This window comes from Polypterus senegalus, chromosome 13, assembly GCF_016835505.1.
Source record: "Polypterus senegalus isolate Bchr_013 chromosome 13, ASM1683550v1, whole genome shotgun sequence".
Taxonomy (NCBI): Eukaryota; Metazoa; Chordata; class Cladistia; order Polypteriformes; family Polypteridae; genus Polypterus; species Polypterus senegalus.
Window position 1 is genome coordinate 83837522 of NC_053166.1, and position 13515 is coordinate 83851036.

The following is a 13515-nucleotide window of genomic DNA, read 5'->3' on the forward strand; positions in this document are numbered from 1 at the left end:
ATCCATTCCAGACCGTATAAACTGTATGTAAATATATTTTCTTTAAAGATTTTTAAGCATAAAAATAGTTAATTATACCATAGAATGCACAGTGTAATAGTAAACTAAATGTAAAAACATTGAATAACACTGAGACAAACACCCAGGCTCCCTGCTCAGCTGCACGCGAGCCTGCGCTCGCTTGTTCTCTCTCTCTCTCGCAGTTGCTCGCTCATTCGCTCGCTCGCTCTCTCTGTCTCTCTCTCTTTCCTGCACTGGCTTTCTCCTCCTGCTTCCTGCCTTCTCCTACAACCTCCTGTTCTGTTCTCTTCTTTTTCCCTTTAGCCAACTCACGCTTCTATTTATGAAGAGGACGTAGTAGTCGTGGCAATCAGCAGCTCCTGGGAACAATTACGGATGTGGACTGCTTCTCACCAGTGCACTTAGGTGAGAAACGCTCACATCACGAACTCCTCAAGAACTGCTTTGGCCACACACCATGACGCCCACTTGCTAAGCCGCGTGTGCGGTGATTATTTATTAAAACTGTCCGGGAGCTGTGGACCTGCTATACCACAGGAGGAAGCTGGGTTGAGAGGAGGTTACAGTTTTGAGGGAGAGTCCCTCTGTGTGATGCACCGAGAACAATGTACAGTACAAGGAGAGACTGAACATGTGTGGAAATCATCGGCGCATACGAGCCGGAAGGGAAACGAAATAGAGCACAAAGAGTTTAGAGCGAATGCACAGGGAGAGACTGAACACATGCGGAAATCATCGGTGCGTATGAACCAGAAGGGAAACTGGCTTGTACGTCACCTGAGTGTGTGGTCATGAACAGAGGCAAAAGTTTGGCAAACGTTTTGGTCATAAGCTGATTTGTACGTGTTCAAAGATGTTTGTGACCCGAGGTTCCACTGTACTTTGTTTGTAATAGCTATGGGGTTTGATGAGTAGATGTGTATAGTCAGGGTGTTTAAACACCCCTTGTTCGCTTGCATATCGCCTGATATTTAAGAGAGTTGTGCATCCAATTTACTGTGGAATGTAAAATACAACTTACAAAAATAACAATACAGTTTACAATTTATTTAGAATTGGTGGGCCATCTTTTATATGATAAACTTTATACAATGCATGATGGTAATTAATTTAGCAGAAAATGTAGTTTTGTGTTTCAGATGTAATTATAGGCTTTCAAACAGTATTCACAGTACCAAAGGATTTCATTTATTTAGCCAGAGTTGTAATTAATTTATGGTGTCTTGTAGACTTTATTTTTTTATAAAGGATTTTCTGCTTTGCAGAGTTTGCATGAATTTCCTGAGTGAGATCAACTGGTGACAAACAATTTTTTGTTCATATAAACTTTTTGCCTTTCTCATTTTTGGAAAACAACAAACAATAAATTATTTAAAAATATCAATGTAATATTTTAACTTGCATATTTCTTTTTGATCATTTGTTTTGTAGGACTGGGCCCATATGTTAAGATAACTGAACAGCCCAGACAGGTATGTCAGCAGCGTTGTTTTATGTCACATCAGCAACACGGGTACATGCAAAACATACATTTTTTAGATACTGGGTCAAGGCACTTGAACTTCCTGGTTGCATATTCTGCTTGTTCAAAGTCACGTCAATAGGTTCACTGAGAGAATTGACAGAATGTAGGGTGAGCCTTCAGGTGGACTTGCATCCTGTGCAGGGTTTGGTTCCTGCTGTGTACCGATGAATAAATAAGACAATTTCTGTCTCACCAAGTCCCTGTAATGGAAGTCGAGGTTAAAAAAAAATAAATGAATGAATGATTGTGTTGCACCCGCTGGCATCAAACACAGTATGTGTATGAGAGGCAATGTCGTTAGAGCACTGGACTTTTAAATACACAGGCACTGGTTTAAATCCTACTCCTTCAACCCCTGAAGCCCCCTTATTTACTTACACTTTTACTATAAAAAGTAAATTTGTAAACTCTTGTCATCCACCATGATTCTAGAGAGAGGCACCTACCAAATATATGATAAAATATTTTTCAAGAATTATTGGTTATTTTGAATAGCTACAAAATTTTCTATGGCAGCTTTAACTCCTTCAGTCCAGCCACATTATTTAAAGGGCCATGTGGATAAAATATTCTTTAAACTGCTGTTGTAATGCTGTGCCTTACTTAAGGGGAGCCTTAAACAGTGTTGAGATGTGTTGAAAACTCCTCTAGGAGTTTTCCTTCAGCCTTGGATATGAATCTAGTAAATAGTGGAACTAAGTGTATTTTGTCAACCTATCAGAGCTGAATTGCCTCCTCTTAACAGCAAAGAGCCTTTATTTAAAGTAGCTTTGTCCTACAATGAGCAATGTCCCAAGGGGCTTTTGAAGTACAGGACTACAGCGGTTTTGTTTTCTTGTGTTTTCTGTTTTACAATTGAAGCTTAAGCAGGTTAAATGACTTTTGCTTGAAGTCATCCATTAAGGATGAGGCAGGGGGTAAACCAATAATTTTAAGGTGAGCGCCTTAGCCTCTACTCCGAGCTGCATAGCTTTTTTGATTATGTCCTCATTTTAATTTATAAGGATCGCTAAAACAGTGTGGCTTCATTAATTATCATACTAGAAATGATTTGAAAAGAACCCCATATATTTACATTTTTATAACTGTCAGTGATTCTATATACTGTACATATATATGATATAAAAATGTTTTATTTGAGTTTAATAAGTGCAAACATGACACATAGCAAAATCTGTAGAAATAGGCTAGATTCGAAATGCCCAGACAGTTCTATGCTGCCTCTCAAGCAGGAGACTGGGGTTCACATCCCAAGTGCTCCCCATGTAAAGTTTGCATGTTCTCCTCAGGTCTGCATCGGTTTCTTCCAGGTTTTGTTTCCTCACACGGTCCAAAGACATGCAGGTCAGATGAATTAGCATTGTTAAATGGACCCTAGTGTGTGTGTGTGTGTGTGTGTGTGTGTGTGTGCGTGTGTGTGTGTGTGTGTCCAGTCTGCAACAGGCTGGGACACTGACCACATGTTGTTCCTCCCTTGTGACCTATGCTTGCCGGGTCATGAAAGTGGATGGATGGGTCTAAATCAGTGTCACAGTGAAAAATATCAACAAAAAACACTTTTTAAAATACCCAAAACATGTTTTGAGTATTTTTGAAATTATGTGTGTCCATGTGTCTGTGGTTTGGTGTGTTTGTGCGTCTGGAGTAAACATGAACACTGTAACTTGAAAAATAATGGAACTGATCTTAAGAAATTTAGTGGACATTTTGCACTCATTAGTCTTAAGAGATGATTAGGTTGTGAGTGAATCTAAACTATTCAGCTTCAAACTTTTAAAGTTCAAAGTTTTATTGCAGGTATCAACAACTGGCAAACAACTGCTCAGAAGTTCAAAAAATTCAGATAGCATTTTGGACTTTCAAAGAAAGTGTTTTGCGATTCAATCCAAAGTTCAAACTTTAAGCTTTAAAAGTTCACAATTTTCAAATGCAAAAGTCACTGTAGTTAAACTTTAATAAAAAAGCAACATTGATTACATATTATCTCTTTACTAAATTACCAAAATGTCTATTTGCTTATGGCAGGCATTTACTTTATTTATTTAAAAAAAAGTTTTTCTACTTGAAGTTTATAAACTTTGAATTTAGTTTAGGTTTTGGGGATGCTACCTCCAAGACCACCTCTGCTATGTGAAAAAAGGTGTGGGGGTTCTCCTCCAACTCCTCCTAATTTTCAACATCTGAAATGAAACAAACCAAGACTAAAGGAATTAATACAAAATCCACTAGTTATAAGTGATATGATTTTTTAATAAATGATTTAGATTTAGGCCAAAATATGCATGAAAATATTTTATTTCAATGAAATTTGCTTACAAATAGTGGACTAAAGTGTGAAAAATAAACCAGTCCAATCGCATCTTGCATGTACTTTGGTAAATTCACCATACTGATACTGTAAATATTGTCATGTACTGGCCAGCTTAGATTACCTTCATTGTGAGGCATTAGAAGCATTATAGCAGATTTACAATTCGTTATTAAAGTTTCACTCTTTCCTAGAGAGGATTCCGCTTTCGCTATGGATGTGAAGGACCAACGCATGGAGTTTTACAGGGAGTCTCCAGTGAGAAAAATAGAAAGACATATCCAACTATTAAGGTATTTTGAGCCTCATTATGGAAATTATTTCCTGCTATTTAATTAATAGGATCAACACGTTTATTTCTGTAATTATACACAAATAGTGGGAATTGTTGTTATTATATCTATACTAATAAAAGGTAAAGCCCTCACTGACTGACTCACTCACTCACTGACTCACTCATCACTAATTCTCCAACTTCCCGTGTAGGTGGAAGGCTGAAATTTGGCAGGCTCATTCATTACAGCTTGCTTACAAAAGTTATGCAGGTTTCATTTCGAAATTCTACGTGTAACAGTCATCACTGGAACCTACTTTCGTCCGTATACTGTATATGGCCATAGCCTGCAGCTCGGTCGCCGTGTGAGGCGGAGTTGCGTCTCACATCATCACACCTCCCATGTAATTGAGTGCCTACCCATATAAGGTAAATATTCGCGGGTGAAGGACTGTGCTTAGCATATTCATAAGTGCAGCTACTACGGAAACCCTCCCTCAGCGAAAGTGCGAGAGAAACTTTTAAGTGCCAATTTCTGAATCAGAAACTGATATTAATTATATTTTGTCCATGAATACTTATTAAATAATTCCAAATAGTCTGTCTGCTTCCTTTCATAGCTTTTCCGATGGTTGTGCTGCTTCTAGACATGTATTTTCGTATTAAAGCATTTAACCAATCACATTTCAGCCATCATTTGTTGCATTGCAGAGAGGCCTTCACAATCCGTTCTGCAAGCCCTCTAACACAGAATAAATGTCGATTAAACTGTTCCTTCAACCAATCAGATTTTGAGTTGGTGTCAGTAGGGCCCTCTAGCAGGCGTACGGCAACGTCACCGTATTCAGACCCATTGATTGGATAGAAGCTGATATCAGGAACTCTACAAGGCCACTGAATTCACCGTAGGCGCTCCGAACGCAAGATCCTTGCGCGCACTACCATCAACTCCATGGCACAATTCTGGACAATATTATTTGCCAGACACAGACCAGATTTCAAGACCACGAAAACCTGATGTTTGTCACGCTCCTCAACCCCCAGAAGTTTCGGGAATACAAGAAAAATTGTCCCGCATGCAGCCTTCTCCAGTTTAACACAAGAACCACGGAGCAGTTTTTGATCTGTCTCAGCTAAAAACAGAACTGACTGTAATGTATGCCATGGATGATTTTGCAGGAAAATCTCCCACTGATCTCCTTGACTTCCTTTATCAGAAAAATCTGAATGAGAGCATGGGGCAGCTGTACACATTGGTATATTTGGCGGTGACCATTCCGTGTACACTGCTTCTGTTGAGCGGACATTTTCAGCCCTAAAGCGAATTAAAACTTATGCCAGAAATACGACAGGGCAGGTTTGACTTTCAGCATTAGCTTCAATGGCGATAAAAAGGGACTTTTTGATGGAACTGAAGCGCATGGATAATCTGTACGACAGAGTAATTGAACTGTTTTTGAGGAAAGAGAGGAGGATGGATTTTGTTTACAAATAATCCAAATTTTTGGTTAGTAAAATGTTGTGAATTTCCTAAATAATATTGCAAGTTTATGAGTTATTATTGATGTTTTTTATGTGCAGTAGAAAGGAACTTGTTCACCCCTGGTTTGTCTATTCAATAAAGGCATTTATTGTGGCTACAGGAGTTATCTATCTGCGATGCAGCGGCTCTTTATACTATGTTTCTGCATATTAAAGTGGTTTTTACAACCATAAATTAGTTTTTGAGGGGCAGGTTGATTCAGACGGAGCACTACTGAAGGCCTAGGTGTGAAATGCATGGTCCGCCACTGGACCAGATGATATGTAAATTTGATGAACATTACAACCCGAAAATAAACAAAACTGTAGAGAGGTTCAGATTATACTTCTCTCAGTGCATCTCTCTAAATCCTCCATGCGGGAACATTACCATAAGGCTTAACAATCTTATGGTTACACCTTCTACGTGCACCGAACCGTCCTTATTATGAAGTCTTCCTTGCTTTACCGCTGGCTGCTTCTTTCCATTCACCTTCCTAGCTCTTTATTTAAACAGTTTACCTTCTCACTTTTCCGCTCCTTTGTTGTCTTCTCACTTTTCGTTCAAAATACGCGCCTCCTTGCCTTTTTACAGTCAGCTCCCCTTACGTCACACCATGGTACGTTAACGTAAATGTTAAACATCTTACATTCACGAGTAGCGATATGCGTAGTGAACACTTCGATGAATGAAACTTGTTATCGTTACAACGGTTGACAAACACAGAATGTAACTTCAAAACACCACGTCCTCCAAATACGAACCTGATTGAAAGAAATAATGATAATCAAATCCTTGATGACAGCAACACTCATAACTGTGACAAAACAATTACATTGACAATCAGGTTATGTTATATTTAAAATGTTTCCTTTTCTTTTTCATAACTTCTTTAACACACTACTTCTCCACTGTGAAATGCGGGTATTTTGCTAGTTACATTAATAATAGAGAGAGGAGAGGTTAGGAGCATGTGCTGATACAATGCATTGCAGCACCCACCACATGCCAAACAACCTCAGGATCCCAGATTAGGACACAAGTGCAGCTATGCAACAGATGACACCTCAACACCACACTAGTTCAGATGTAGTGGAACAGTATGAATTTTTTTTATAGTGGCTGGAGTGCCAATTCTGCCACCAACCCCCAGGTTTTTCTCTGCGGGTTGGAGTGCCTACATGCGTGGCTGGATGCAGATCAATGTCACACCCAAAGCCAAACTGAACAATCAGATTGCAAGGAGGGACAGGACACCCACATACACAGGCCATAGTGTTTTATTATTCAATAGATTATTTTTGTTTGAACTGTTGAATTAATTTCTAGTCATTAGTTTTTTTTTGTTTCAGTTTTATTTTATTATATGTGAAACATATTCACATCTTTTCCCGATGCCATTTTGTTTGTTATGGGCACCGCCATTTTCTGGTGCAGTTGCCACAACACTGCTAGCTAAAGCAGAGTGGAAGTGGGCTGAAAATGGTATCACCATCAAAATAATATAAAGGTCAACATGTGAAAACCCTGGTCATCTGGGAATACAATTAGAAACCAAGATATTTAGCAAGTGCTTATGGTTAAGATTTTGTGATTAAAGAATTATTGGCTTTGAATTTTTAAGTACAAGTTTAGTGTTTAGTTTTGATGTTTGAATGTTATTTAGTTTCTGTGTATGACAGTATGTTCTGTCTTGATTGTTGTGCTTTGTGAGTCCATCACTGTTCAGGATGTCCCATTCCAATAAAAGCACATATGAAATGCAATCCCTCCTGGTACATTGCATGTGGTATGGAAGTGGGTGAGTTATAATTGCTATTTCTTTGTCTGGTTCTCTGTTTTGTGATTTAATTGTGCTCTTGTTTCTTGGAATTATGATTTAAGGATTGTAGATTGGACTTTATTAGCTGTAGATGGCCTTTGCCTCCTTTTTTGATATTTTTGAGTACTTTTTTTTTTTGCTATTATATTAATACATCCACCTTTAATAAAGATTAAGGAGGAATGTGTCTCTGTACAAACTGGAATTTTAGGGTTTACCTTTAGTAATAGGGGTTGTACCATGTTAGCCATTATGGATGCAATGAGAAGTGACACAAAATGACACCTACTACAACTTGCATGAAGAAGGGGCCTGAGTTGCCTTGACAGCTTGCATATTGTAATCTGTTCAGTTAGCCAAGGTGTCATTTTGTTTCACTTCTCATGATGTGCTTTTAAAAGTCATATCTCCATTTTAAGACTTACACAAGCGTGAAGCTTGTCAGGCTACACTATGATAAAACTTACTTTGGGGCATTCCTTTTTGGACTCTTGCCTGTTTTTGTGGGTCTTTTATGAAGGCCTCACCTTTTTACTATTTATGTGCTGCTTCTAACCCAACAATATTATCCAATCTGCTTTTGTGCTAGACAGAACAACTACAGTATAATGATACAGCTTTTATACAGCTTTTTCCAGTACGATACAAGTGATACAATGTACTTCATAAATTAAAATGCAGCATGATTAGCTGGTTTAAGTATAACTAAAATGTGCAGTATTTTATTTATTATTTGCGTTTTACATCTAAAAAGAGAATTCTAGGATTGCCATAATAAATGTTAGTCCAAAAGTACTAAAGCTGAGAGTAAAAAGTTCTAGTTAGAGTTGTTTAAATGGGATCGTTTTCAACAAGACATCACCACTTCAATTACCTTTGATTAGTCTTTTCCAACTAGCTGTAGATCAAATTATCATACTAAATAAGCAAAGCTTTAAGCAGCATTTTTTCCTTGGATGACATTTGTTATCATTAATATTTTAGTCTTCTTGTTACAGGAGTAATTATGAATAAAAGTGGAAAAAAAGATGAGACACTGTCAAAAATCCTAATTTTTTCATTTTTTTATTCAGATATTCAACTATGAAGGACCTGCTAAAATCATAGTCCAATGTGTCACTACAGATGAGCCACCACTGCTACATGCCGACAGCGTAGTAGGCAAGCAATGTGAAAATGGAGTCTGTGTGGGCTATGTAAATCCAGACAATATGACTGCAAGGTAAATTCTGATAAACTGGTCAGTTGCTAGCTATCAATCCAAATTATTTTTAAGTAAAATGCCAGGAGTTCTCATTTTTTTTGCAGAGTACAATGCTGAAAAACAGTGAAATCTATTTACTTGGGTGGTAGCTGCTTCAGTTCTCAACCTGGTGTGCCTTTTACTGTCCATGGAGTTTGCTGGTTCTTTCAAAATGGGTATTGTTTTATTACCCTTTTTAAGAATTTTCCATATTTCACAAGATCCAAACATAACCTTTCAATGACCATTTTAATAACCATGCTACCATATTTGACAGTCTGACGTTAGTTAGTCAACTGCTTCAGCATTGTATACTCTTCAAGAGTATCTGTAGTGTTTAGCCTCTACCTGTCAACTAAAAACTCATCTGTAGTAGAAAGAAGATGGCACTCTTCTACATTTCACGATACATCTTTCTGATAAACAAAACGTTTGATATGTGGGCGATAAAGATGGCATTACAATACAGATTTTTAAGATTAGATAAATTAGATGGATAACACTGAAATAAATTATAAGGAAAGTGTTTTGCGTCATTAGATTCATTGAATTTAATTTTTGGAATTTTAGACTTGCATTTCACATTTTTTAATTGACATTATCTTAGATGTTTTTTTCATGGTCACCACAATTTTGTGATTTTTTTTTTTGATGGTCTGTGCCATGTTGTTTTATAGTGATGATGTGTGTCACCAGCCAAATGACTGGATTGAAGAGAAAAAGAAACAAACCACAGTTATTACTGTGAGTTAAGAGAAATACCCACATAAGAGTGAAGGATTTTGCTTCATATCTTCAGAAAGTTACTTTGGTTTCAGACTTGGTTTTGATGGTAGATTTGATGTTTCCTTTTGTTTTTTAACCACGATTCTATTTAGTTGTTAAAATTTCTTGCATCTCCTGGTCAAAGATTGAATCAACCCTAATCATTCCTCTTCAGTCTGCACAACAGAATACTTGGATTTATACATGAGTGACCTAGAGGTGCAGACATTTTTTAATTATTTATTATAATGCATACTGTATATGTGTAGTATTCCAGAGCAGATCCAATACCAGGAGTTATTTTAATTGGGACTGGGTTGAAATTATTTGTCCAGCAAAACAAATTAATCAAATTAAGAGATTTTCTTTGCCAAAATAAATGAGAAACACTAAGATTAATTTATAAAGTGTAAAAGTTGTTTTACAATTTATTAGTGTGAAAGTATTGCTTTTCTTTTGGTAGTTTAAGATAATGCATTGGCGATGGATTAGCGTTACAGAGCAATCTTTATTTAGAATCATGGTAAACAGGTGTCACCTATAAGAAAGCATCACAAAATAATTAATGGTGCCAGTTTGTATTCAAAATTTTTTTCTAGTAGATTCATTCATCTGAGCATTAGGTTGAGCCACGTTTTATTTGTTACTCTGTTATGGAGGTCTTCACCATGAAAAAAAAAGTATTTGTTTTAGAAACAACAGAACATAAAGGGTCAATGTCAGTGTGCTCGGAACTAGAGATGATCCTCTGCTGGTCTGATCTTAGTACATATCGAAGGTAACAAGACTAACTTTTGGATTTAGCATTTAGCACAGTGTCCTTTAGAGTCTTGGACTAGCAGCAGACCAAGACCAAGACTAAGTGCAGTTGCAATGTGATGCTTGGAGTTGGAGAAAGGGAGTAAAGTTGTCCACTAACTTAGACCACCTCCTGAGAACACTTAACAGACTTAGTACGTTAGGTAGTGTTACAAAACGAATGGCATATACATCAGATAGACTTATGGACATGAAAAAGCACAAATATGCCATTAAAAAATAACAAAACTGTATTTTATATTTGGACAGTAGTATAGCATGATACTGAACTATTTAACTCAATGGTACACAAAAAGACAAGTGCTGGAAATATTTAGACTGTGTAATATAAGAAATAGAACAATATGTATCAACATATATTTAAATATTATTAATTATCTTTAAAAAAAAGCACAGTCTGTTGTCTCTGATGAAGAAACTGCTAGACCATGGGTTTTGAACAGTATGCAGTAAAAGATGCTGATTGTTTCCTCCATACTATATTCCTTCAGAATGTTGTAGAGGTATCTTTGTGGGTGTTCTCCAGATCTGATATGATATCTCTCACGATATGTATTATATAGTGCCTGTGCTCTACTTAGATGTCTGCGATGAGACGTTCCTTTTGAATATTGTCCCACCAGGTATTTTATACAGTTTGGTGACTGATAAATTCATTATTAGGAATAGCTGGGTGCATAATGAATAACAAGTATTGACTCTTCTGTATTATCTACATAATTAAGAAAATGAGTTATAGCATTACCAGATTAAGTCCATCACAGGATCCAGGGTGTCATGCCTATGTTGTCCATGCATATATTTACACTCTAAGATCATCACATATAAAAATAAAATGAGCCAGAAGGTGGGGAGTGGTATCCCACAAAGATTTAAGCCAGTGGTCACTTATGCAAATCATACTATTACAAAGCTGCATTTTCCCCATGGCCAAAAAACGTACATTTTACCAACATTTTCATTTTGACCAAAAGCACATGGCTTCTCCATGTAGATGAAGCAACCACATAACGTGCAAGATTTCTTCTGGATATTATTCCATGTCTGTGAAATCAATATCTTTCTATGAGTTCATTGTTGTCCAGAGTTTTCAAAACTTTCACACTTTACTGGAATGTGTATGATGCTCTCTGCCTGAATGCCATCTTCTGGCAGCTCCTAGCGAGTTAGGAAAGCTCATGTGCTCTCCTAAATCCTGGTGAAGCTAGGAGTATCTTCCTAGATTAGGAAAACTGATAAAATGCGTATACTCTTACTCCTAAGAGTAGGACTTAATTTGCGTCACTCTGATTTTTTGGAGCCAGTTAAGAATGTTTTCCTATTATGGGATACCTGATAAGTACAGGCACAGATCTGCATTTTATTTTGTCAGACATATTACATCAGGATTATGAAGCACTCTTGCACATGGATTTAGTAAGTGGAGATCTTTGATTTTGCACTCACATTATTCTTACAGTTGTGCAACAGATCTGTTACCAGGTGCTGTGCTACCCAAGGGATAAAATCTATGTCCTCTCACATCCTGAATGTAGGATTTTATATTAAGGAAAATCTAGTTAATGGATTCATCAGACCATTTAACAGTCAAATAAGCATCTGCTTTTTTGTAGACATAGTGTTTACCGCCATGCGCTAATTGTAGGGAGGTCATCAAAATTACAGTTAAAAATAATTATCATTTCCATTATTTCTTCTTTGCTTACTTAAGTAATGGAGTCAACTTAATTTAATTTAGTTTGAATTAGTGAGGGTGCTGAGTTTAAAGACTGGCTTCCATCAGTCACTTCAGGATGCCATGTGGTCCTGCTAACACCCCTGCAGTGTTTCAGGCTTGTGTAAATGATATATTTTAGATGATGTTAGGAGTTTTTGTGTTGTGCATTGATAATATTTTGATTTTCTCATTTATCAAGGAAAACGCATAGAGTGTGTTAAGGAAGTTTTGCCCATGCTTCAGAAGAATAATCTTTGTGCAGTTTGAGAAATGTGAATCCCACATGCAATCAGTAGTTTTTCTAGTGTTTGAAATGTTGCACTCTGAGCCAAAAGTGGATTATACCAAGATTAAGTCAATATAGAAACCTGGAACCTCCTACTTCCATTAATCAAAGTCAGAAATATGTTGGATTTGCCAATGATTATCTGAGAATTATTAGGAAGTTTGGTTCATTATTGCATCTGCTGCTTCCTTTACTAAAATGGTTCCTGGAATGCTCATTAAAAAAAAAAAAAACCTCAAGAAGTGTTGTTACATTTAAAGAATTGTTCACCTCACCATATACTCTAAGTCATTCTGGCAGCTCCATACCTTCTAAACATGAGGCAGATGCTCCTAGTGTAGGTGTGGGGACAATTTTATACAAGAAAATTTCAAGACACAGGTAGGGTATACCCATGTACCCTTTCCTAAAAAAACATACTCAGAGCAAAACTATGATGTTGGTGATTACGATTTGTTAACAACAAAGCTTGCTTTAGAGAAGTGGTGCCACTGGCTTAAGGGACCTGAATAACCTATTTTCTTTTATAAATAAACTTATTCCAAGCATTTGGCTTATTTAAAAATCTGCCAGGAGGCTTAACACTTGTCAGGCATGCTGATGCTTGTTTTTGCTTTTTAATCCATAATACCATCTGATAAGTTTGTTGCAGCAATCACTGTGGTTGAAATTAGTGACTAAGTTAGGGAGTTAGAAAATTCCAGGGGGAATCGACCAATAATAGAGCAGACTCCAGCTGGACTAGAATATGTTTCTGATACTAGTTAACCTAAAGTGCTTCAATGGGGGAATGAGTCAACTCTAGCTGAGCATGCAGGGATTCTTTAGAATTAATGAAAAGATATTTTTTAGTGAGGAGCAGCAAAGTGGTGCAGTGTTAGCGCTGCTGCCTTGCAGTTAGGAGACCCAGGTTCGCTTCCTGGGTCCTCCCTGCATGGAGTTTGCATGGTCTGCCTGGGTTTCCTCCCACAGTCCAAAAACATGCAGGTTAAGTGGATTGGCAATTCTAAATTGTCCCTAGTGGATGTGTGTGTCCTGCGGTGGGCTGGCGCCCTGCCCGGGATTGGTTTCTGCCTTACGCCCTGTGTTGCCTGGGATTGGCTCCAGCAGACCCCTGTGTTCGCATTCAACGAGTTGGAAAATGGATGGATGGATATTTTTAGTGGCCTTCCATATGGAAGGATGTCATAAGATATCCACGAGCCTGCGAGAT

At 37.4% G+C, this 13515-nt stretch overlaps 1 protein-coding gene across 2 annotated transcripts in view; it reads left to right on the forward strand.

The window, feature by feature from the left end:
- Positions 1-13515, forward strand: part of LOC120543143 (nuclear factor NF-kappa-B p105 subunit-like) — a 93333-nt gene that overhangs the window by 42566 nt on the left and 37252 nt on the right. For both annotated transcript variants that reach the window (XM_039776026.1, XM_039776027.1), the window contains exons 3-5: positions 1453-1493; positions 4049-4147; positions 8546-8694. In XM_039776026.1, coding sequence (XP_039631960.1) covers positions 1453-1493; positions 4049-4147; positions 8546-8694 — 289 coding nt within the window. The remainder of the gene's footprint in view (positions 1-1452; positions 1494-4048; positions 4148-8545; positions 8695-13515) is intronic.